The 27500-nt window shown below is 40.2% G+C and overlaps 2 protein-coding genes across 3 annotated transcripts in view; both read right to left on the bottom strand.

Moving 5' to 3' along the window:
- Window positions 1–27500, bottom strand: part of LOC138024371 (tetratricopeptide repeat protein 28-like) — a 153223-nt gene that overhangs the window by 27578 nt on the left and 98145 nt on the right. The gene's annotated exons all lie outside the window — the stretch shown is intronic.
- LOC138024622 (tetratricopeptide repeat protein 28-like) lies at window positions 12292–17263 on the bottom strand. The gene is made up of 3 exons (XM_068871843.1): window positions 14740–17263; window positions 13201–14619; window positions 12292–12314 (listed from the first exon to the last, which is right to left on the bottom strand). The coding sequence occupies exons 1-3, from the start codon at window positions 17261–17263 to the stop codon at window positions 12292–12294; spliced, it is 3966 nt and encodes a 1321-aa protein (XP_068727944.1).

Raw genomic sequence — 27500 nt, forward strand, 5'->3', positions numbered from 1 at the left:
CTGATGCCATCACAGGCTGCCCAGACTCGGAGGGTAAAAAATTATAAGGATTTGTACGGGAATCTCGATAACAAATAGCATGCGAACGCAGACGTATTTCCGGCGGTCGTTTCAAAACACGTAGAATATGCCCGCGTTTCGATGCTTTAGTAACTACTGATGCAATGTGTTTATTCCACTTTCAGTCATTCTGAACAATAAGCTCCAGGACCTTACGTGCAGTTAAGGGGGCTAATTGGGGTTTTTTCTCGAAGAAACACAATCGCAACTCCTTGCATTTCTTAGCGTTAAGACGCATCCAGTTGCCAGAGGCCCAGCTGTTTATATAGTCGAGTGTAGCCTGGGAGGATGATAAGCTACCCTTACTAAGGTTCTCTGACAAGAGACATCATCCACGCACTTCCACATTCCAAAATTAGGTGACATGGCCCTCCCCAAATAATTGACCATCAGGAGGAACAAAATCGGGCCTAATTTGGTCCCCTAGGGACCCCTGCTTTAACGGGGAGCCAGTTCGAAAATGTCTGATTTAACTTAACGGGTTGTTTTCTATCAGATAGAAAGTTGATGATCCAAGGGATCAGACAAAGTCTGACGTTAAGGTTAATAAGCTTTTCGACAAGGATGTTATAACCTATAGGGTCAAAAGCTTTTGAAAAATCCAAAAAGCAGACTCGGAGATATTCATGAGGACTGTCTAGTTGTAAAAGCCAATTATGGACCATATCTAACAGACAGTAAGATGTGGATGTACCTTTTAGGCAACCAAACTGCATAAGGTCAATCTTACCCCTGACATCCTCAATCAATCATGAAACCACAAAGTCTTCTAAAACTTGGAAAGGCAGGGTGTAAGTGAGATTGGTCTTACATCACTCTCACATGTGGGCTTTGTGATATTAGGGATTGGGATGATATTAAATTCCTTCCACGAGATTGGAATAACCCCAGACGACAAAGAAACATTCAAAATAGTAGCAGCTAGAGTTGCTAATTCAAAAGCAAACTCTTTAAAAATTCTGCTAGGAATATTATCGGGCCCATGTGCCTTATGGTTTGAATTGCAGTAAGTTTTTTACATACTTCGTAAGATTGTACAATAGTAACGTATCGCCCGTAGGAAGGAAAGCTGGCAGCAAAGACAAATCAAGCGGGAGAATGTCCGGATTTACAAATGTAAAGAACATATTAAGCGCGTTGGCTAATTCAAAGTCAGATAAGGTCTTACCACCACGCTCTAATGAGAGGTGAATGGACTTCTCAGATCTACCATACATCGTATTAACTATACCCCACCACGTAAGGCAGTTATATTTTTTCAGATCTTGTACTTTGGTTTGGTAAAAAGATCGTTCCACCACGCTCTAATGAGAGGTGAATGGACTTCTCAGATCTACCAGACATCGTAATAACTATCCCCCACCAGGTAAGGCAGTTATAGTTTTTCAGATCTTGTACTTTGGTTTGGTAAAAAGATCGTTTGCGTTCAGAGATCATCTGCTGGACTTTGTTACGTAGGGATTTCCATAGAGGAGTGTTCTGTGAATGGAAAGCCTTTTCACCTTCTCTGATGAGCATTTTAATTGATGGCGTTATCCATGGCTTATCTGAATGGTGGAATTTTATGTGACAAATCCCACTCCTACTCAAAGCTCCAGACCGCCCTTGTAATTACAACAATACATTCACGCGCCCTGCTAAAGGTAACATACACACATGGGTAAACTTTCTTTCATCTCGAATTTCAGAGAAATTACAAGCGCTAATATCTTCCAGACATGACATTCACAGCTAAAATACATAGCCCATACGAATAAATAACTAACTAGAAATATTTAAAAAAACAGCTGTACAAATTGCGGCCTGGATTCTCGTTTCAAAACCTGTTAACTCAGTCAGTGCGGATAAAATCAGGTAGCGCATTCCATAATTTAGCTGATACTGAAGAGAGAAAAAGAATTAACACCATAACTGGTTGTTGTAGGTTTATTGAGGGACAGAATGTAATTTCCACGAACATCATGGGAAGAAGACTGGAGAGAAAACTCGGTTGTTTTTCATATGCAGTAGCAGGGAAATCTTTCAAAAACAGACCTTTTTACTATTAATATGCAGGAATTTTGAATGCGCTTATTGCATAGAGATAATATACGTTATTAGAGCTTGCCTTGAGTAATCTGCAAATGTAAATCTTAGTATTATTACATTATACCCTTCTTTTGACAAGAACGACTGACGAAAGGCCAGTTTTTGCCACAAGAATAACAGCAAAAAAAAGCACTACTTCGTCGCGAAATTTCTATGACGAAAATTTGTTCAGAATCCAAACGTCCACATTAATAGCACACAGGGCTACTCCTTAGTATCTGGCTAAAAATGTTCTTCTCCCTTTTTCCTCCGGTCGCGCTTCAGCCATTTCATGAGCGCCAGTCTCTTGCTTCTCAAGTTGCCTCGTTCATGCAAAAAAGAATTCTGGGTAATTCTGCCATTCCATCACAAGGGAAGACCCCCGATTATCATTTCATAGGTTTTTTACAAGTGTAGGGTCATCTAGTCCTACCAGCAAACTACAGCATCGATTGAAGTTTCTAGCTTTCAAAACTTGCCCAATTGTATCGCGGTAGGTCCTGGAATTCGTGCACAGAAAGGCCAGAGAGACAACTTCACTTATGAACTGCCATGTTTACAACAAAGCATTTTAATCAAGTGAAGCTATGATCGTCGTAGTTATGAACGCAATTTTTACAATTGCGTAGAGAAGCCGGAAAAATTCAGGACTTCAACGGGTTTGAACCCGTGACCTCGCGATTCCGGTGCGACGCTCTAACCAACTGAGCTATGAAGCCACTGACGAGGATCATAGCTTCACTTGATTTCATATCCGCAGTTCATATATGATTCATTTCATACACCATTTCATCATTGATTCATTCCTCACGGGACCATTAGACCCCACAAATGACCAGATCCCAACGTCAGTGCATGGCTTCATAGCTCAGTTGGTTAGAGCGTCGCACCGGAATCGCGAGGTCACGGGTTCTAACCCCGTTGAAGACCTGAATTTTTCAGGCTTCTCTATGCAATTGTAAAAATTGCGTTCATAACTGCGAAGATCATAGCTTCACTTGATTTTACATCCGCAGTTCATATATGATTCATTCCATACACCATTTCATCATTAAAGCATTTTAGACGTCCCAGTCTGCACGAAACCATATCTCACCTCTGTGTTCTTTCAAAGGCTTGCCTTTTCCCACATTCCAGCTTAATGATGCTAGCCTGTGAGCTTCTGCAGACGCGAATGACCCGAAAATCACTTAATAAATAATAAACCTACCAGATTTGGGCCAAATCGCTGACTCCACGAATACGGACCGTTGACATTTGTTACGTCATGCCCAAACCTGAGCCCACATTAACCCAAAACCGCAGATGTTTCAATGAGAACTTCTTATACGGTGAAGCCAACTGAAGCAAACCGTCTATCAGCAGCAAAAAATAACTGAAAATAGCAAGCTTTTGGGACGTAAAGTGTTAAAATTACGACTGGTGCTTACAATGTAAAGAAGGTGACGATGAAGAGGACAGAAAACTCTCTGCTCTGCGAGTTGGGTATCCTACAAAAATTGCGCCTAACCAAGTGCCTACTAGGATTGTCCAGCACTCGCACAAGACTCTGAGTTAAGTAATCAGTTTAAGAAAGAAAGTAGATTATTTCTAGGTAATTTCATATAAAACTAAACACATTTCGTAGAGTTATGCAGCACAGTCAACTCTCCGATAACCGACACTCTCGTAAATAAAGCGGACAGCTAAATTTACGGACACTTTTTTCTATTCCCCTTTTTACCTCCCAGACAAACTCTGTATTTACACATTCCCATAAGCGGACACTTTCTCGGACGCGGACACTTTTGAAAATGAAAATTGGATTTTTTCTCTTTGGTTACTCTCTCTCTCTCTCTCTCTCTCTCTTAATCGGACACCCCACGTTCAATAATTGACTCTTACCAATGAAATTTGTATTTAACTTACTTCTGCGCAGAACAGGCACTGGAAGTTGTTGGAAGGCTCGCGGCATTTTCTGACTTGCACTGAGGAAACGAGCCGCTAGTCCAGGCAATATTACCAAGGTCAACGAAATCTTAGAAGAGAAGGAAGGAGGCAGTCAACCATAACGGACTATTTCTCCAAACTGTCATAGGTCCAAGAAAACCTTCTCTACTGAGTCACGATAGTACCTTGTTTGTTAATGTTTGAATGTTTTTTTAGCACCAAAGTTACAGGTATACAGACGGAAGCAATAATTCCCGTTTAAGTCTTTGTTGAATATTAATATAGAACAGCTATATTGTATATTTCTTTCAAGTTATTCCGAGTTTTAACATTTAACATCAATATATAAAGAGTTTCAGTTGCTATGTTTAGCTACCCAATAACACATGTACAATTAACACCCACCAATTAACTCTCCCTTGAGCGGATATCCATCCTATTTTTCTTTGGTGTCCGCATGAGAATAATTTTCGTAAGCAGACAGCTCCACTAAAGGACACTTTCTCCAATCCCAGAGGGTGTCTGCTTACGAGAGAGTTGACTGTACTAGGTTATCTGTTAAAAAAACGCTTTCAAAATTGCCACTTTTTGTCAAATTCCAAAGATAAGTAATTTTAAGGATAACTGTCTCAATATTTCTAGGGGTAAGGGATAGCTGCCCTGGGAATTTTAGCGTATCTTAAGGGATTTAGCCTTTTTTAAGGGATCACTAAAACCTCCGTAACATTGGCTCACTTAGGTAAGCTCAGAGTAATTGAAACCCATGGATAATTTTGGTAGCGCTCTTTATTTATGGTATCTTTCTTTGAACTAAAATTCCATTCTGAACCTCTGTTCAAATCTCTTAAAGAATGCCTTTTATGATCTTGGAAATTGTAAATGAATAGAAGTAAATGTAGGGAAAACATTGTCTCACTTTTGGAGACATCTCAATTTCATGTTTAAGAATTATTGTTTACTAAAGTGAAAGTGAGGTTAAAAAGTTGTAATATTCAGTTATTATTGTCTTAGCATATACCACACGTAGGCTAAGTGACTAGCATACCAAAGAATAGCTAATACGAAGTATTACGCACTTGTGTGGTATATATTAATTTAGCATAAACTAGTCACAGTAGGTGTTCAAACAATTCGAAAACTGTTGGCCCATTTCTTCCCATAAAATTGGTTGAATAGATAAAGGATAGGTAGAGAGACAGTGCTTTGTAAGCATTGATATTAGCTCAGATCCATCAACAGTAAATCAACTCAGGTAAAGATGTGATCCTCGCAGTTATGGACGTAATTTTAGCAATTGCGTACAGAGGCCTGAGCTAAAATTACGTCCATAACTGCGAGGATCATAGCTTTACTTGATTTCATATCCGCAGTTCAGTATGACTAATTTTATATCATTTCGTTCCGTAAATCAAGTACTTATCTAGTATGCTGATCATTCTCGGAGACTCAGGGGCAGTCAGTCGAGACCTAAAATATTTCGTAAAACCCTTAAAAACTCTATGCTTAACCTTAGCGCATGAAGAAATTTCTTTTTATATAAAAATATATTTTTTGTTCTGTCTGTAATTGTATTTTATTGTAAGGGTCATCCACTAGATTAACTTTGCTGTTTGGATGATCCCAACTAGCTCCCTATTTTGTTCTTACCCCTTAGTTGAACTCTGTTTTGTTGTCTATGTAAATTTAACCTATATAATATCATCTGAAACTGAGCTGAGTTTAATAAATCATCTTGTGTTGTTTTGTCTTGTCAAACTTCGGGAACTTTACTTTACACGTCTTTCAGGTTAGGCTGTTACAAAGGTGGGCTTAAAAAATCTCGTCTTTCATTTTTTAGCGCGCCGTATAACTATTGTGAGTGCACTTTATAAATGGGGACTCCGTCGATACGGAATTTTTTTAAAATTTAATCTTGCGCTGTATCCTGCTCACAGGCCACCCATTTGGGTTTTTCCAAGACATGGTCCAGTCGGTCTGCTTTTGAATGGCGCGCGGTCAAAGCCAACCTTTGACCGCGCTATTTCAGAGCAAATCGACTGGCCTAACTCTCGGAATAACCTAAATGGGGAGCCTGTGTGCAGGCTATCTCGGGTGCAGGCTGAATGTCCAGGCAAGATGTGTAGCAAGAGTGTTCTGAAAAACACAGCTTTATTTAAAGTTTGATCGGAGTCTTGCAAGGGATATATTTATTTCCCATTACATACGCATCATACGCTTCAGAAAAGTAAAGAGCGCGTGTTAATTCTCGTGAAAAAGAGATGATTGCGCAATAGTAATGTTCAAGAGCTTCGCATAACATCATCCATTGTTAATTTTAAAATTGAAACGAAAAAGAGATTCCACGCCTTAACTACCCATTAAAATAGTTCATCAGCATTGAGCACATTCAACAAAAACCGTCCAAGTCATTTACAAGTCTTATCAACCACAAAACATGCGCTTAATGCTAGAACATGTGAGAGAGCGTAAAGTTCGTTTTATTGTTGTTTTCAACTTACTTTTAAGAAGCCCAACCAGTTCTTTGAATTGGATCATTACCGCGATATTAATCAGCACAAAAAAGGACTCGAATATAAACCCTCAGTTTTCATTGCAACCCGCTCCTTTTTAGGTGTCAATTATCTTTTCTCGCTTACTGTTACTGCATTCACGATGTAAGAGAGCTGTAGTATTTGTGAAATTGATAACAATCCAGATGAAAGTTGCGGCTCACTCTACCTGTCAACAACTTTGTTGGTCGAAGAGACATTGCTCCTAGCCAAGGAAAAGTAAATGAACATTAATGTGCCTTCTAGAAGTTTCAAGCGTGTACTTAAACGTCAATAAACACCGAAAGGTCCTTGCATTTTTGCCAGGCTTATGCCTCGAACGTCTATGATAACAACCTCAACACATAGACCACCAACACTACAAGTTTCGAACGTCATCAAGATCTAGAGGTACCAGTTTTAATATATGCTCGAGAGCCAATGAAGAAAGCCTACTCTCACTCATGGTACATCTCATGTACTGGATTTTTGAGCCTTTGCATCATGACGATTGAACGCTTGCACTGAGTGTCCTGAAAAAATGTGAGGGGATTGTAATCATCCGAATGACAGGATACCAAGTGCATGAATCAGTGGTTATACTATTCCGGATGGCAATTTTGAATCCTGCATAATATCAACAGCTTACTTTCCCCCTTTTCAACTACAGGCCATCAAAAATACAAATTTCATCTTTGGCTTCAGTTTAGGGCTGGTTAGATCCCTTTGAAAGCCCGGCCCTTCCTACACGCCTGTACCCTCGTTTAACATTAGGGAGCTTAAGCAACGACAACGGCGACGGCAACAAGAACGTCACTAATTTGCATATTTAGTGGGCAAAAAAAAAAACCTTTTACGTGCGTTTTATCACTTCTGTCCATTTCTTTGTCGTCTCAGCAAAACAACAACGTGAAAAAGCCAAGTTGGAGGTTTTATGAAGGACGTCACCACTTCAGGATAAATTTTCATTTTCTCCCCTAAATTAGGCCGTTCAGACGAGTGTCACCTTTGAGGAACTACCGCTCCCTTGTCATATTAAAAAAAAAATTAAATCACTAGTCACAAAAAGATTCAAATAACACGAATTTGTATTTTGAGATGAAGTTCTCGTTGCTGTTGCCGTTGCTTAAGCTTTCTATTGATGGAGGGTTGCGTCAAGGGATAGCGTCAGAAAAACGACAAGTCACGGGCTAATTGCAGGTGGTTAACGAGCAGTTATGGTTATGGGACAAACAATTCATTTGAAGCGGGGCGCCAAGGTAGACACTTGAATGAAGTTGACTTCTGTCCAGCAATTTAAGGTGACTCTAGTGGGGATAAGGGAAACAAAATTGCAGCAATCAGTCCTCCGTGAAGACCACAACAGAAACCAGACAAATTACACGATGTGTAGTTGTACACACCGTCTTTAATGCCCTTCCTATGGACGGAGCTTCCATGAAATATCTACTCGCTCCCTGGACTTTCAGGTGGAAAACTTTCGCATACTTGTAGTTCGTCAATCCAAAACTGGATGTGAAACTTTTTCTCTCGTGACCACCATGACTTAATTGTCGATGAAGATGGGATAATATTTGAATTATTCAAAGTGTAAGTTCATAACCATTCACTTCAATAAGTAATATAGCTCTTATAAGATCTAAGTTAACCGCAGATCGCAAACAAGAGTTTCAGGTTTGACGTTAGGCGTTTGAGTTTAAAACAGTTTCAGTGCATTCAGATTGAAGTTAACAAAAGCCACGCGCCGTGTTTCAGGAGGGGAAAAAGGTATAACATTATTGCCTTTTTGATTGCCAAATTGTTTGGAAAAAATACTTAATTGATTAAACTGGGATGGTCCTCTGAGATGCGCTTGGTTTCATGCATTTTCCTCTTTGTGGTTTCGGCAAAGAAACAGTTGACACTGGACCAGCATGGTAACTTCAACTCCGTGATCGGATCTTGTACAATAACCTTCAGTTTCTTTATTTCTTAATTCTTAGTTCTTCTTAGTTAAGCTAAAAGTGAATGATAATAGCAAAATACACAGTGTTAGAAACACCATCATTACAGTGCAAACAGTGGGTATTTAAGGTGATTTCCTGGTTTTACATTGCGCAACCCTTCTTGCATCATTGGCGTGAGCATAAGCTCGCGCACATTGATAAAATGGGGGAATTTCATTGACGCAGGCGCCATGCTTAATCCGTCAAAGAATGGCTATTTTCTCCTGTACGAATACGGTGATCACCATTTTTCGGAGAATGGAGCCTTCATGGAGTAGCAAAAAAATCAGCAAAGATCTATGATCACTTTTTTGGTTGCCTCCCAGGCAGACACTCTGAGGGCTTCGTCCCCTCGTTGGGGAGGAACGTGACGAAGCCCTAAGAGTGTTTGCGTGGGAGTCTAGCATTTTCCCGATCGTCCCAGACTTTGCCCACATATCGGCAAATTGCCAAACGCTTGTCCTAGCTTCTCTCGATATTGACTTTGGCGGAAAATGGAAAGTGGGCCAAAAATTGAAACACGCAATTTAAAACATCAATAAAGAGCGAAAACCATCGCCGACGTCCCCGAAATTAAAAATTTGTGTTTTCATATGACGGGAATGATCGTCGACGATCGCAAATATCTGGGACATGTTGGGAAAATAGAAACGCTTCCTATTTTGCCGATTCGTCCCCGACCATCCCCGATTATCGGGGTTGTCTACGATTGATGGTTTTGATCAGTCGACAAACACTGGGAAGGTCGGGGAAACTGCGAAATCCCCAATCGCCTGGGATTTTCCGGACAAACGAAAACTAGGTTTGACATGTTTCCTTGGTTTAATTTTGACTCAAAATACGACAGTTACTGGTACAAAAGATAAAAATCAAAGGCAAATGCAATTAGAATTTAGTACATGAAAACCAGTCAATCATTTCTATGCTTTAAAAGAAATAACCAATTATGGACAGCAGGAGGGTCAAGTCACTGAAACCAAACATATTTACAGAGGTGGACAGAATCCTGCGATACACTTTCGCTCCAGCTATGCAGGCTATGAGAAGGATGGAAAACTAGTTGCTTTGTGACGGGTGAAGGGACAGTCCTTGTTTCAAAAGCGAGTAAATATAGAGTGTATTCACGTGACGTCACGGCTTTCATGTTGGTGCATACCTAAACAATGGAACGGCGGCCATGTTTCTGCACCCAACTAATCCTCCGGGAATTGAGCTCTATTATCATGCAAACTTTTTCTTTTTCTTTCGGTAAAAAAAACAAGGTTACTCATCACGTGAGTGAAAACACTCTATAATACTCTCCTCTGTAGTTTCGGTAGCCAATCTGCGCATCAAGTTGCCATTTGCGACGATTGTATCGAAATTCTGAATAAGTAAAGCACTGGTCATTCAGAGCTTTCTTTTGTAAACCACATTTGAGGTTTCATGTTTATTTACAAAACAAAGAGACTATGACTATGAGTCTTGTATATGCCTAAGATTATTCATTACTGTGACACCGACCGTTTGGATTAAGAGGATTACTTAACAATTATTCGCCGAAGGCGAAGTGATTATCGGTGAATATTCACCGAGACGAAGTCGAGGTGAATATTCACCTATAATCACTGAGCGTGAGGCGAATAATTGTTTTAGTATAAATACACAGGCGATTATTTCAAAAAAGAGAAAAAAAAAACATTTCAACGCGAAATCATCTTCACTTACAGTGGCAAAACGACTACTGGCAGCCATTTTGTCCGTCGAGGTGATTATCGGCTGATAATCCGAGATAGCGAGCCAATGAGAGTGCGCGATTTTGTATAATCACCTGTGTATTTATACTAATACTTATTATTATATGGCTTGTGTTTGTAACCGATATAACGCACGCTCTGATTGGCTAATTGTGACTGAATTGTAGGGTATTATTCTCCCGTAGTGCCCTGGGGCCGATTACGGGCTTGCACAAACAAAGCAAAAGGTAATTAAAAAGCCATATAATAAACTACTTACTAACCTCACTTGCTTGGGACCTTGCTGGGGAATATTGGCCCTGGGTCGTTTTTGTACGGACCTCGCTGCGCTGGGTCCGTACTGCCACGACCTCGGGACAATATTCCCCAGTACGGACCTAGCGCTCGGTTAGTAAGAAGTTAGTATTCACCAATCAATCTATGCATTGATCGTAATCTCCGAACAAGTTTGCATTGAAAGTTTTACGACTAAAAAAGGAAATATTTCTACAGTTTAAACTTTCAATGCATGCTAAATATTAGGATCAAACATCACTCTTATTTCCTAGTATTTAACCTTCTTGAAGTTTCTCTAAAGAAATTGCCCAAAGAGATCGCTCAAATCCTGAAGTTCATTTCCTAGTCTTTTACATTCTACAAATCTGCCTCAGAAATCGCCCACTTTTAAAAATATTCTGCCTTGCACCTCTGTGGCAATATCTTAGAAAATCCGCGTTTCTGAGAAACTTTCTATTTGTTTGGTTCTGGAACCTTTTTCAAGCAATTTCTTGAATAGAAAAGTTCGAGTCTTAAAACCTTTATGTATATTAATTAGGACATCAAGTAATTTCTACTTTCTTAATTTGTTAGCTTCTAGGAATTTGCGCCAGTAGTCGGACATATTTTTTATTTTGTGTTGGCCTTCTTTAAAAATCTCAGGAAATCTACATTTTAGATGCTTCAGAAAAACTTGCCATTTCTTTGTCTATGGGCTCTCTACACCTTATTCCAAAATGGCAGCTGATTTATGCGCATACAAATTGGTCCTTTTTGCCTCGTTCAAGAAAAAATATTCTTTTGAATTTTAGGCTTAAGAACGAGGCATCAAGGGCTAATTTGAATAAAAGCAAAAGAATATTTAAATGGCGGCCATTTTGGAATAAGGTGTCTTTCGCACCGTTTTTTCGCAGAAAGACTAATGAGAAGACCTGGCAACTTTGTCTTAAATTTTTGCTTTTTTGAGAAAAAAAGGATGATCATAACATGTGACAGCATTGATATTTAGCCTTTCCAGTATGCATGAAAAACGGTTCTTCCTGGAAACTCTGTCTTGGACTTAAATGGAAAGTTCACCATATTCCTTTACCGCTTATGATGAGGTTAAATGCTTGAATGCTTACAATAACTCATTTAATTGAAGTAAGGAAATTGACATATTGACGCATTACAGTCTAAGAAGTATTTATCTCAAGTTTTGGACGCCGTTTCTGAAAAAAAAAGTAAGAAAGAAAAGAAAAAAGATAGCGGGTTAAATGACGATTAGGAATTTCATTCTGATTGATAAATGATTATTAAAGTGCTACTACGACCGAATTCTTCTTTTTCTTTAAATTTCAAAACTATGTTAACTAAATACTAAGTGACCCCAGTTTTAAGTTCTGATTTTAAAGAGACACCTGTTTATTTTAACTGGAATTTTCTCATTTATTGGTCCGCCATTCCTAGCTTTAAAATCTTCAGAGAGCTGGGTCGACGAGAAAATGACGTCAAACACTCACTTCTCTAAGAACGCAATGCGTGTGTATGCTGCTGAATTAATATGCAGCACGGGAGTTTCGGGCTTTCACATTTACAAACTCATGTCTTGCATATATAGTAAGTTGAGCTTTAAGCTAGTGAGTAAATGACGTCATTTTCCCTAGATCCAACCCTCCAAGGTCCAATCGGTCAGTTTTGAACTTGAGAAATGGCGGACCGTGAAATCCGTGAAATTTTGCCAGTCAGGTGTTAAGCGAACACACTTTCAAAATCTGAAGAAAAAAAAGAAAATGTTTTTTTGATCATAGTAGCACTTAAGACAATTTGTTTCATCCATGAAAGCGTTTTTACATAGATAAGCTTAGGAAGAGAGCAACAATTCATATTCAACTAAGTATAACTGTGACATGATGTAGTCTATAAGCCCTTAATAGGGAGCTTAAGCACGCGCTTGAACAGTTTTCCCCTTTACCTCGTCTTCAAACAACCACATTTACATTCCTAAGTATCTTTAGAGATTATTAGCATAAAAATCTGGGAGACATCAATGTCCTGGCACGCGAAATGTTCTCTTACGGTTGCCGTCTGCGCCTCAAAAACGCGCGTGCTTAAGCTCCCTATCTAACTTTACTTTACGGCGGTAACCGGCAATTAGTGATTTCTTTTCAGTCCATTGCACTGTTTACACGTACCCGACCCGGTGAATGGGGTAGAATTTCATACAGCGGACTAAAATGGCAGAGGACAAAAGAACCATTGTTATTCCGATCAGGCCTTGCTAATTAGGCATTATTATGTTCGCTTTGTTCTTTTGTTTCATGAATATTAATTATTTCGGATCCGGTATATAAAAGACCAGCCGGTGAATGCAATTAATACTTATTTTAGTCCTTAGCCAAAGCAGTTTGTGAATGAACTACATTGACGACCGATTTTAAACCCTTTCTCTATGAGGAACTTACCTACACTGGGTTCCAGAGGTTTTTCTTGAACTGTTTCCGGTGTCGGCCATGTCTCTATTTTGACCCGCTCGTCTGCCGCGCGCGAGAAAAAACCTTTGGTACCCACCTTACCTTTTTCTCTCGACAACTTTCCGACACGAAACCTGTACATCATATTTCTTTTCAGTAATTAAAATCATATTCGAAAAACACTTACCGTTCTTTTCGAGTTGTTGAGGCCCAAATTCAAACGTGACATCATCGCCAATTAGAACAAATGGCGCCCAGTATTTAATGGCGGAATAATCCTCTGTCTCCCGGAGGGATTTCATAGCATGGTGAAGAGCTAAACTTGTACTTTTCCTATCTGCCAAGTGTTGATAAAAACTATTCATGAACGAGAAGGTCGCCTCATCATCAATTGCCCAGAGTGACACCAGAACAGACCGGGCACCAGCACACAGGAAAGCTCTGGCTATTCCCACCACACCCTCTGATTTTACCTCTCCCTGACCACTATGACAGCAACTCAGCACAACCAGCTTTGCTTGAAGACGAACTGCATGAACATCGCTCATTGTTAACATGTAATCTTCCTCTTTGGGAATCTGTGATGCACGGTTGGGATTTGGGGCCAAAACAATTTCTCCAAATTCATCATCTCCATGAGCCGCAATGTGGATTAAAGCAACTGAATTCATTCTTTTCAGCACCTCAGCTTTCGTTGCATTTTCGCCAGTGAGAGGCGTGGTCTGCAGAAGTTTTCCAATCATCTCCACCTCTTTTTTCGCGCATGGCAACTGTTTATAAATGGGTCCACCGGTGCCCCAAGTGATTTCCTTCAAGCACGGATCGCCCACAAGTAGCGCTTCACTCTTACTATTGAAGTCGTCAAGTGCACTAGAGATCACTTTTAAGGCGGTTAGCGAGGGAAAAGTACGGATCCTGACAGAGTCACTCAATGCAGAATAAGGAGCCAAGAAAAATGGTCCATCAGGAACAAAGATCAAGTCATCACCCTGGAGCAAGTCTGCGATGGGACTGATTAAGAAATCATACAAAGACTGCAAGGGGTTGTCGGACACGCTGAAAGACTGAAAGGATTCCTCAACAGCTTCTCCACTGCAAGAGAACCGACTACGATGTCTGTGTAACGAGCGATTCTCGCATTGGACAACAGCCCCCGCGCCAATCTGTTTCAAAGTAGTCTTTATCAGTGAGTCAGCACTTCCATTTTCGATTTCCTTCTCCCTATAGTTTATTCCGCTTGCTCTTCTCAGAAGCCAAAGACTGATAGTGTTCCCTGCAAGTGCTATGAAAACTGTTTGTAAAGGCAAATATTTCATAAGAGTGGAGATAGTTTCCGTCCTCGCAATTGCCGAGGTAGGTTCTTCATCAACGCCAAATCGCACCTTCAAAATGTCTGTCAAAGCCTGTGCACGTCCTTGTTCAGCAGCAAACAAAGCCTCATCAACCTCTCCATTCTTTAAAAGTGCTGTCCACAAAGCTGTGTACGCCACTTGTTTTGTATCACGAAAGCTTATTTTCCATGCATCTTCGGCCTGAAGAAGACGCCTTGTTTCATCAAAATGTTTTATGCTTAGACGATAAAAATTAAGGGCTTTGCACAACGAGCCTAAAAATTCATGAAAAAGACCAAGCCCATAGCAAGCGATTCCCTGCTCTACTGGATCCTCCGTTTCCTTGGAAATAGTAAGACGTTGTTCGTTAAAGAGAAGAGCATTTTCAAGCTCACCCATTCTGCCATAAGCGTTGCCGAGATTACCATTGGCCCTTCCCTCCCCGGCCCTATCCCCTACTTCTTTTGCAATGCTAAGACATTGTTCCTGATACTCTATGGCTCGCTTAAAATTGCCCAGACTGTGATAAGCGCTGCCGAGATTACCATTGGCCCTTCCCTCCCCGGCCCTATCCCCTACTTCTTTTGCAATGCTAAGATCTTTTTCGTAATACTCCATGGCCCGCTTAAAATTGCCCAGACTGTGATAAGCGCTGCCGAGATTACCATAGGCTTTTCCCTCCCCGGCCCTATCCCCTACTTCGTTTGCAATGCTAAGATGTTTTTCGTGATACTCTATGGCCCGCTTAAAATTGCCCAGACGTTGATAAGCGCTGCCAAGATTACCATTGGCCCTTCCCTCCCCGGCCCTATCCCCTACTTCTTTTGCAATGTTAAGATGTTGTTCGTGATACTCTATGGCTCGCTTAAAATTACCCAGACTGTAATAAGCGGCGCCGAGACTACCATTGGCATGGCCCTCCCCGGCCCTATCCCCTACTTCTTTTGCAATGCTAAGATGTTGTTCATAATACTCTATGGCTCGCTTAAAATTCCCCAGACTGAGATAAGCGTTGCCGAGATTACCATTGGCCCTGCCCTCCCCGGCCCTATCCCCTACTTCTTTTGCAATGCTAAGATCTTGTTCGTGATACTCTATGGCTCGCTTAAAATTGCCCAGTCTGCGATAAGCGTTGCCGAGATTACCATTGGCTTTTCCCTCCCCGGCCCTATCCCCTACTTCTTTTGCAATGCTAAGATCTTGTTTGTAATACTCCATGGCTCGCTTAAAATTGCCCAGACTATCATAAGCGACGCCGAGATTAGAATAGGCTTTTCCCTCCCCGGCCCTATCCCCTACTTCTTTTGCAATGCTAAGATGTTGCTCATAATACTCTATGGCTCGCTTAAAATTGCCCAGACTATCATAAGCGACGCCGAGATTAGAATAGGCTTTTCCCTCCCCGGCCCTATCCCCTACTTCTTTTGCAATGCTAAGATGTTGCTCATAATACTCTATGGCTCGCTTAAAATTCCCCAGACTGTGATAAGGTTTGCCGAGGTTACCATTGGCCCCTCCCTCCCCGGCCCTATCCCCTACTTCTTTTGCAATGCTAAGATGTTGTTCATGATACTCTATGGCTCGCTTAAAATTCCCCAGACTGTGATAAGAGTTGCCGAGATTACCATTGGCCATTCCCTCCCCGGCCCTATCCCCTACTTCTTTTGCAATGCTAAGATGTTGTTCATAATACTCTATGGCTCGCTTAAAATTCCCCAGACTGTGATAACAGTTGCCGAGATTACCATTGGCCCTTCCCTCCCCGGCCCTATCCCCTACTTCTTTTGCAATGCTAAGATGTTGTTCATGATACTCTATGGCTCGCTTAAAATTGCCCAGCCTGCAATAAGCGTTGCCGAGATTACCATTGGCCCCTACCTCCCCGGCCCTATTCCCTACTTCCTTTGCAATGCTAAGACCTTGTTTGTGATACTCTATGGCACGCTTCAAATTGCACAGACTGTGATAAGCGTTGCCGAGATTGGCATTGGCCGTTCCCTCCCCGGCCCTATCCCCTACTTCTTTTGCAATGCTAAGATCTTTTTCATGATACTCTATGGCTCGCTTAAAATTGCCCAGACTGTGATAAGCGTTGCCGAGATTACCATTGGCTCTTCCCTCCCCGGCCCTATCCCCTACTTCTTTTGCAATGCTAAGATCTTTTTCGTGATACTCTATGGCTCGCTTAAAATTGCCCAGACTGTGATAAGCGTTGCCGAGCTCACCATTGGCCCTTCCCTCCTCGGCCCTATCCCCTACTTCTTTTGCAATGCTAAGATATTGTTCGTGATACTCTATGGCTCGCTTAAAATTGCCCAGACTGTCATAAGCGCTGCCTAGATTGTCATTGGCCGTTCCCTCCCCGGCCCTATCCCCTACTTCTTTTGCAATGCTAAGATGTTGTTCATGATACTCTATGGCTCGCTTAAAATTCCCCAGACTGTGATAAGAGTTGCCGAGATTACCATTGGCCGTTCCCTCCCCGGCCCTATCCCCTACTTCTTTTGCAATGCTAAGATCTTGTTCGTGATACTCTATGGCTCGCTTAAAACTGCCCACACTGAGATAAGCGTTGCCGAGATTACCATTGGCCGCTCCCTCCCCGGCCCTATCCCCTACTTCTTTTGCAATGCTAAGATGTTGTTCATTATACTCTATGGCTCGCTTAAAATATCCCAGACTGTGACAAGCAAGGCCGAGATTGCCACAGGCTTTTCCTTCTCCAGCACTGAAACCTATTTCCTTAAAAATCCTTAATGCTTTTGTGTAATCCCTCTTGGCCTGTTCGAAATAAGCCAAGCCATAATAATTGCCTAAATTCAAATATGCAATACCCTCCCCTTTTCTGTTTCCCTTTTTTCTGGCAACGCTTAGCTCTTGTATATGCTGCTCGAAAACGTTCATCTTTCTGTCTGCCATTCTTGATTACAAGAACTCTTAAGAACAAGGAAGGTCGTCTTTGAAAGTGAGGGTGCTCCTTGAAATATACAAAAGAAAGCATGAGAAGTTGAATGCACTGACCACAAATGCTGCAGGTACGTAGCCAAACCAACACAAAAGAGACCGCATGTCATTATGGGTCTAACAAAGACAGTAGACCTAATCGGCTAATTCAGTGTTGTACCCAATTCAAGATCAGTCTTTGTGCATTGTATTTGCATGATAATGTAGCCTTCATATTTAAATGATATGAAAATACCTGGAACAAAACGTTTTGTTCCCAAAGGGTTTGAATTGGGTAAAACATTGAGTTAGCCGATTAAGTCTTTTTTTTGCTATTGACGACAAACTCTTTACTTCTTTTGCTGAGGCCTTTGTTTGATTTAAACTGAATTTTTAAAGCCAGAATTGACCGCACAAAATAGGCGTATTTAAATGGCAAAAATTTGTCCCATATTAGTCAAAGTAATACTGTTGTCTTTTGTCATCAGATTTTCCTGATCAAATCAAATTGCTCGTGTGATACCAGTGTTTAAAGATGGTGGTCAATCACTTTTTATGACATACAGACTGCTCTAAATGTCCCCTGGAATCTCAAAGTTGCTCTAGAAAGTAATTATCTATAACCGTCCGGTAAGTAGCTTAAATAAATTACGTCACATTTATCACATTATACATTACACTAAGTTTATGTTTTCTCTACATTGCGTATTTGCTATCTCTTTACCACTGATTGACCTGCACAAGAAGTCATCTTGCGCTTGATGGCAGTGAACATCTCGTAGGTGTGTGTTTATTTATATTCTAAGGCCTTTGTTATGGTAGATAAAAAAAATTCTGTTTCATAAATGTGAACACTAAGGGGTCCATTACGTTGCCGTAATTTGTTTGGTTTAACGGTCATTAATATACGCACCCGCGCTCCGGGAGGATCCATTCTGGTTCCCTCATTTTTCTTATTCTATGTTCATGACTTCAGTGATGTATTCAAACTACCAGACCTGATTTTACTGATATGACGATGCTTGTCTCTTAGGTCTAGTTATTTGGTAACCTAGTTGAAGGCAAAGAAACTTCCACTAAAAACTTGTGGAAAACTAATTTTTTGTTCTATTTAAGTCTCGAGACAAAAGACATCTTTTAATTCAAATCTGCAAAAATTATTAAAGAATTGAACAAATCGTAGAACGGTCTTTCTTGGGGATGTGCTTGACTAACATCCTTCTTGGAAACCCTGTATTTCTCAATTGGCTTACAAAATTTCTGAAGCTATAGCATTTAATTTCAAATATAGTTGTTTTTTTCTAAATTTTGTTTAAGAACTCTGTACTACTGTTTAGTTCATCCTTATAGTCACTATTGTATTATTGTGCATGTACAAATCCAATCTTCGTACTCTTGTCTCTTTGTAAAGCGTACAGTCAAAATAGTTCCGAAATCAATCTTTGAGACCCAATCTTCAAAGAATTAGAACTATCAAATTTTCGGATATTAGATTATAAGAACTGGGTAAATTTATGTATCATTGTGAACACCCTCTTCCACCATCAGGGTCTTATTCATAATTTTCTATTGAAAACCACGTCTATGACTTTTTCACTAGATTTTAAGAATGGTTTTCACCTTCAACTCTGTAGAACTATTCTTCGCAACTTCAGTTAACTTCTAAGAACTAGAACGCTTGTGGCAGAAGAAACGCGGTTTAAATTGATGCATACTTCCCTTTTTTGCAATGAAAACACGAAATAAACAAAACTAAAGCCTTAGAATACCTTTCAGATTTATCAAATTGTATGGCACCCACTTTGAAATAGGGAGATGAGTAAGGCTTCGAGAACGCTTTCTAAAAACATCATTTACTATTATTGTAATAATTTCGTGAGTATTGCAAGTCGTTTGGCGTGAAAAGTGTACATAAACATTCCAGAACTAAATTTGTCATGAACGCGTTGTTAGTGTTTGGGGAGAAGATTGAAAATTCATCGTCAGGTGATCTCGTCCTCCACAAGACCTCAAATTTGATCATTTCACGTGGTTGTCAAGACGAGAACGGCAAAGAAATGTAAAAAAATGAAAAACTCACGTGCAGCGCGTGCAAAAATATTGTTTTTGCTCATTGAACTTATTGTTATGTTGCGTTCTCGAAGCCGTTGTCATCGTCGTCCTTTCTTAGTCCACGCTTCTACGGATATTTTTGAATCCGCAACTTTTTCTTTCTGGATTCAACAACAACAACTTTATTTCGCATTTCAGTGGTTTACAGTGATTGAAAACACCTGAACTAAACAAAGAAATGATCGAAGAAACGAAAAATAGAAACCAAAGATATTCCCATCCAAACGTAGCGTATTCAAATCGAATTTGCCCGTACACGCATCCGAAGCGTATCCGGATTCACGCTAGTGCTCAGGACTCCTCAAGGAAACGGAAGTAACAAAGCATGAACATAAAAGAAATAATATTGCATTCGGCAGCCATCTTGAGAGTTGATTTCACGACAAGGAACTGAGCTCGATCTTGTTACGCTATCCGGATAAAAAAGTTTCCGGATTTAGCCTCCACAAGGTTCTGGATTCATAGCAGATTCAAAAATGTCCACTCTGGAAGGTGTATTCCACGTTGGTTGGTTGCATCAGTCCTAAACCTAAATCGGGACGAGGGGATCGAGTAGAGGTCTGGCACTGGACTAGAAACCCCCTTGCTCAGTTGCGCTCTATCCCTGAATATTCTCAGCCATTTTTATGAGCCTGATGGTGTCGCAGTTATATTTTCCTTACGTTCGAATTGTTTGGGTTTGCCTCGTACAACCAGTGTTTCATTTTGCATCATGCGATTTCTTTAGTTTTTTCGAACTATCCCTTTCCATATTTTTTTTACGAACGAAGATTATAGTGCACAGTTTTTTCATATTCATTATTCCTATTTTTTACCTCTTCTCTGCCTCCACGGCAGTTTCTTAAGAACAAAAAACTTTCATTTTACAGACTAACGCTAACTTTTGGTTATGACTTTCCCATAATTTACCATTCACACAAACAGTATTCCTCCCAGTTGTCCACTTTACTAGAGATTGTTTCAGTTAGTGGAGAGGAATCCCTTCCTGAAAAGGGATTCTTGCTACAGCATCATACTCATGCCACAAAGGTTGCTAGTCTACTGATGACTTTAACTTCAAAACTCATTTATAATTAATGAGCCTAACGGCCTTTCAAGACAACAATAAAAAGTTACGTGCATGAGCTTTAAACCCGATAAAACACTTCTTATTAGATTTTTTTAGATGAAGAATAGTATTATGGCCCGGCTTGTTTTAAAGTTTTTTTAGATGCTAATACCTTAAAGTCCATGTATAAGCCGCACCCCCAGTTTAGAAGCTTGAATTTCGAAAAAAATAAGAGACAACAAACTTTGAAGTTCCAACTTTGGTTTCAAAACACTGACACGGTAGTTGTTATGAGCTTTCATAGCCATAAGTCTTCAGATAGCGAAATTTCACTTGTCATACCTTTATCTTTTAAGTTTATTAGAAAAAAACTAAAGCTACTCTCTCCACGCGGTTTCTTTTTCAATATCAATTTTTATATCACTTTGAAACGCTCTTGAATACGCACAAGTGCTTAGTAGCTAAGCATAGAAATGTGGAGAGGAGTCTGGGCATGACAATTAAACGGTCGGCCATTTGGCTCCCAACTACTCGCGAATATCTTGGTATTTTCTTGCACGTGGTGGAAAGATATCCGTGAAAGTGACTGAAAGCAGGCGTCAAAAAGGAATGTAGAGGAATGGAGATTTCCTGTAGGTTGGTGTTTAGTTGTTCGAGTAAAATGACAGAAAATTAATCGCTTGAAAGAACTATTGGAGAACAAAAAGCGCAAATGAAGCGGCTCCTTCAGGAAGCACACCATTCATGAAAAAGGCATCGATCAGCAACAACATGCTTTCAGTTTGTTATATGTTTATGCAGTGACATCTTGAAAAGTTTAACCTCTCAGCTGTTTCCGTAGATAAGGCGCACCCTCGATTTTTTAATTTGAATTTTGAGGAAAAAGATGCAACACAATTTGAACCTTTGTTTTCTTGGGTCTAAAAACACTCTGCTATGCCTCGTGTTTTTAAACCCGATAAAACACAGCTGCTGGCTTTTTAAAGATTACTTCATTAAGTAGCACAGATCATACCATGACTGGCAAAAGCCATGCCGAATTAATTGTTGTTCAACAGGAAGATGAGAGGGAAGATGCCGGAACTGCATGCTGATTGTCACTTATACACCCAGAAACTCAGGACAGAGATGCAGATGTGAAACCAAAGACCAAAGAACATGCAGATAAGGTATTCAAGTAGGTGATCAAGTACTGGTGAGACAAGAGAAGAACAATATGTCTTCCACACCATTCCAAGCTATCAGAAAGACCAGCAACATTGTTGTTGTGGATGAAGATCCGAGTTGAATTCAATACTCAAGAAATACCTCCCATGCAAAAAGGTTTATGACAGATGATTCCACCCCTACTCTACAAGCAGCACCAGTACGAGCGGAGAAGACTAGAGCACATGCCACAACACCAAGTCAAGTTATAGTTGAACCAACAACAGCAATACCCGTGACAGCATTAAGTGTACTTCTGACCAGGAATGCACCATTTAGCAAAAGCAATTGTGGAGAATAGGGACGAGGCAGTTCCTATCCCGGGGGTGGGGGGGAGGGGGGAGAGAGTGTACTCCCTAGCAGGGCCTATAACGGGAGGCTCCGCCCAAAAGGGGTAACTTTTTCACTCTTCAGGTATATGAAAGGGTAGGGATTTCACGAGTCGAAGTTTATTAGAGGGTAGGGAAATCTGTCATTTGGGTATTTAAAAGTGTATTGCATTATTTTCCAGTGGAAAGTATTACAAATGGGGTAACATTTGTCAATTGAAGGTATACGAAAAGGGAATCTTTTCTGCCAAAAATTGTATGTAAAGGTGTAAGAGGTCGGACCTCGGGGCGGAGCCTCCCTCCCCCGGAGGTTTCTATCCGCAGCGATAGTGTGACCGACCGTACAACAGTGCCTAACATGCCAGCCACGCCAGTCCTTCCAGCTCAGCCAAGGTGTAAAAGACCCTAGAGCCAGCCAAGACTACAAGATAGATACAAGGATGTCGACGTTTCCACTTAACCACTTGGGAACTTTTGGTTTTTAGATGGCACTTCCACAGAAGATCTCCCTGACACAACCCAAAATACCATTACATAGTGCGAGGATCACTTCTGCATTTCGTCTATAAGCCGTACTTTAGTGCATTTTTTTCCGGTACTCTTCAAAACAACGATGTAAAATCACCAAATTTGAGGTCTTGACGACAACAAGAGCTTAAAAATGTGAATCTTTCATTTTCTATTTTTACTCTGAAACGGCTCGTTCCGTTTTATTTTTATGATACTTCGTCCACACTGCACGACGTGAACGATACGGAATAATCGCGAAAGACTTATGATATTGCAAAGTTATATTTTGAGGTGACGTTTACGTCGACGTTGGCGTGGTAGATCGTAAAGTCCCTGAAGCCGTAGGGCAACGACGTCGTCACAAAATAAAAAAAAATGCTTGAAGGAGGGGAAAAGTCGTGCTGCACGTATGGCACGCATTTTCGCAAATATCTTTGCGGTGCTCTGCATAACAACTAATTTTTTCTAGTACCTCCCCCCCCCCCCCCCCCCCCACCCGGAGGTTTCTATCCGCAGCGATATTGTGACCGACCGGACAACAGTGCCTAGCATGCCACCCACGCTAGTCCTTCCAGCTCCACCAAAGTGTAAAACACCCTAGAGCCAGCCAAGACTACCGGAGAGATAAAAGGATGTCGACGTTTCAACTTAATCATTTAGGAACGTTTGGTTTTTAGATAGCACTTCTACAAAAGATCTTCCTCACACACCCCAGAATACCACTACATAGCTAGTGCCAAGTTCACTTCTACATTTCGTCTATAAGCCGTACTTTAGCACATATTTTTGCAGTACTCTTCAAAACAACGATGTAAACTCACCAAATTTGAGGTTTTGACGACAACAAGAGCTTAAAAATGTGAATCTTTCTTTTTTTATTTTTACTCTGAAACGGCTCGTTCCGTTTTATTGTTATGATACTTCGTCCACACTGCACGACGTGAACGATGTGGAATAATCGCGAAAGACTGATATTGCAAAGTTATATTTTGAGGTGACGTTTACGTCGACGTCGTCGGCGTGGTAGATCGTAAAGTCCCCCACGGCAACGTCGACGTCGGCGTGGTAGATCGTAAAGTCCCTGAAGCCGTAGGGCAACGGCATCGTCACAAAATACTAATATCATTGGTTGAAGCAGGGGAAAAGTCGTGCTGCAGTGCGGCACGCATTTTCGCAAATATCTTTGCGGTACTCTTCATAACAACGAAGTTAAAACACTAAATTTGCCTGGGTTTTGATGACAACGTAAGCATCCAAATGTGAGCCGCTTATCCCATAATATTTTTACTTTTAAACCACCAAATTTCTTTTAGGATACTTCGATCACGTCGTGCGACTTGAACGAGATGGATCTATCGCGAAAGAGGTAACGGTAGTGCAAAACTATACATTTTTCACAATGTACATCAATCTTAAAGTCCCTTGATTAGGAAACTAAACCACGAGACGGTTTTTGAGTCACGGACAGCAACCGGAAGGGAAATGTTATCCCTTTTAGTTTGTCTTGGCATTTGAATGGCTCAGTATCTTTTCTCCATTAGAGAAGCTTGCTTTAAAAAGCTATAAGAGACTTCTGTCGTGACATGAGAAAATTGTTCACTTGTGGTCTCCTTCCGTGGCACACTCGTGCTTTAAACTCCCTGATATGATTTAATTCATGCGACAATAGCTTTTCAGATGTGGAGGGAAAGAAGTTATGAATGTCTTAACATTTTTGTCCAGGATTTTTGGTCTACTTCAGGGCTTTTAAAATACATTAAAAGAGAAAAAATAAAAACAAGGCATACGCTCTTTTTATAAGAACCTTTTTTGTAAGAACGTTGTGGCTGAGATTAACCAGAATTTTGAGAAAATATTAAGAACATTCCTCAGGCTGAGAGTCGATAAAGAACGCTTTTATTTTATTCATTTGTAATTTAAATGACAGTATAAAATAAAGGTAAATAAATGTAAATTGAATCCAAATACTTAAGGGCACACTTTGTATAAAATAACGATGGTTTTCTTATTGCATGATACACATTTCAGTTTGTAATATTGAGCAGTTCTTATTTATAATCGTTCCAAAATAACTTCAACACTATCAAAGTCATCAGGTGAAAAAAAAGTCTGATGTATCATCAAGGTAGTTGACCTTGCATTCTTTCAGCTTTGAGTTGTAGTACTCAATGGTACCACTACACCAGGCTGGTCACGTCCACATTGATTTAGCTTCACATCGTAAAAACATATAACAACGTTCAGCCTCAGCTCCATAATTAGAGGTTTTTACTAAAAAAAAAGAGTGTATGTAATGGGAGCTGTTTTGCCGTGGCTGAGTCCTGTATTCATAAGATAAGGCTATAAGGAGCAATAAACGACTTACCAGTGTTGGTCTAAACGGATGCTTTTCAAAACGGCAAAAGTTTCGTGTGAGGTCAAGCATTGGCTTCGTGACTCTGAAATTTTAATTTGATGTGGTTATTCCATTATCAAATCTCTCCGTAAAACATTATCTTGTAGGAAAAGTGTTAAATTAACTTTCTTAACAAAAATCTGAGTAAACCTGGAGTAGAAAACGTAAAAAGTCTTAAAGGGAACCTCCACTCCGATTAATGAATAATTTTAAACCTAAAAAAATAATTTTTTTCAATCAAATTTGCTCGACAATTTTCTCCAAAAAAGTTTTTGGATCGAACAAAATGAACTTCAGAATCACTTATTTTCACTTTAAATTTCCCGGGCGCCGCCATCTTAAATAATTGTCACGTGTTGCGATTTCCCTTATCGTTTCACGACTTTACGATCTACGATGGCGACGTCGACGCAAATGTCATCTCAAAATATACTCTACACTGTCATAAATCTTTCGTGATTATTCCATCTCCTTTACGTCGTACAATGTGAGCGAAGTATCCTAAAAGTAAATCGATTCGTGGGGTTTCAGAGTAAAAATATAGAATGACAGCTTTACATTTATACGCTCACGTTGTCGTGAAAACATCAAATTTGGTGGTCGTTTTTGAGCAGCCTACCGCAAAAATATATGCTAAAATGCATGCCGCAAGAGCACCACGAGCAACAATAGACCTCTTTACAGTTGTGCTTAATTACGTGGCCTTTGAATGAAAGTGAGGCTGGTGTTGACCTTGTTATGATACAGACCTCCCTTCTTTTCTTATGTTAATGATGTTAGTGTCATGCTAATTAGTGATAATTTACATAAGAGAAGCAGTGCGGTTTCTATCAAAACAAGGTCAACTCCAGCCTCACTTTCGTTCATAGGCCAGGCAACTAAGCACACAACTGTAAAATGGACTATTTGAAGGAACACTTGCATAAAAATCCCTCGCATTCTTCTGGAGGAGTGTCTTATCATCCTCGAAGAAGGCGTTGTAGAGTTAGTCCTTCGAGTTAGTCCCTGGTCTAGCCAGTCAGTTCTGTCGAAAGAAAAGCGTCCTTTCGGAAAGCGTTCGATTTCAAACTCGGCAACATTTGTTGGTTGCGTTTGTTGGTTCTCTTCTCTGCACCGAGAAGTTTTTCTCCGGTGACTCCGGTTTTCCCCTCTCCTCAAAAACCAACATTTGACTTGGTTTGCGTTAGTTTCAGTTTACAGTGTCTCCAATTAGTGCTCCAGCGCGAGAACGACTAAACACTTAAAAGGGAAATGAAGGCAAAAAATAAGCATTTTTTATTTACACTTTAGATCATGCACAATTATGTCTTCAAATTTTTTTCTGGCAATTGCGTCGTTTTTTCACCAAAAAAAATATTTTTCTTCCGATTTTGGGCCATCAGCATTGCGGCTCCGAATGGAGGAGTCAGTATTAATTTTTGCAGCTTATGAAGTATGATATGGGGAAGACATGCGAGAGCGCCCCATATAGAAGCAGTTTTTAGACTGTTTGTCTTGAATATTGAGTGGGCGATGTAGATGCAGATGAACAACGAGGAATTTATCCACAACAGCACTTGTGTTTACCTTGTTTCTTTAGATTACGAAATCTCTGTTTCACATGTCATACGTTACAGCAAGCTGCTGATTTAGTTTTTGAGCCCACACTGAAAAGACCCAAAAAGGGGAGAAATCCCAACTTCCAACGTAATTTTCTCGCAAAAAAAAAAACAAAACCCACAAAAAATACAGGAAACGAGAAGAAATATCTTCACAGATTTAAGTTCACTTATGTTAGGCTTTCCGAAAAAGAAAAAAAATTGGAAAAAATTTCAGTTCTCCCTTAAAGTTCCTTTCTTTACGATGGCCCACAAGGCTCAAACACCTCCACTTCACCTTACCATAAAAGACTTAGGGTGCGTTCGTTTCATTTTTGCGGCGATTCACATTAAAATTGTCAAACATTTGCTAATATGCTATTTTCAACATCTTTTTATCATCCTTGCAGCTTCGAAATCCGCCAAACATACCCTTTTAATCATCACTCCACGTATTCTCATTCCGGAATAGGGTCAATCGAACGCGCCCTTAGTTAACTTATTTTCTCGATGTGAAAGCAAAGAATAGAAGGCAGGATAGTTCGATTCTATCGCACAACAAACAAATAATTAACAATATATTATACACAGTAACCTAGTATATTCAAATACCTTGCAATACTCTTGTTGGAACGGGGTGAACATCAACAAGGAATCCAGCTAAAAATAAATTAATGGATAAGCAATATCGGTAGATTCTTTGCGTGCGTACTTCAGTCACAAATGACTGACGGTGACCGCTTTGCAAAGTAAACACAAAAACAAGACCGTCATACTTCCTTGCTTTAATATAAAGGAGGTATGGAGAAAACAACAGGAAACAAGAGAATAGGGATCAAAACTGGTTCATTACGCATAAAATACCTTGCTCATTGTTATTGAACTGCCACTGTGACCAAAAAATCAGGTCTTTTTTTTTCTTTGGCGAACAAAACTATATTAGCCAAACACTAAGTGACCCAAGTCTTAAGAACTTGATTTAAAAGAAACACCTGCTTGTTTTAACTGGAATTTTCTTATTCAATGGTCCGCCATT

This window comes from Montipora capricornis, chromosome 11, assembly GCF_036669925.1.
Source record: "Montipora capricornis isolate CH-2021 chromosome 11, ASM3666992v2, whole genome shotgun sequence".
Taxonomy (NCBI): domain Eukaryota; kingdom Metazoa; phylum Cnidaria; class Anthozoa; order Scleractinia; family Acroporidae; genus Montipora; species Montipora capricornis.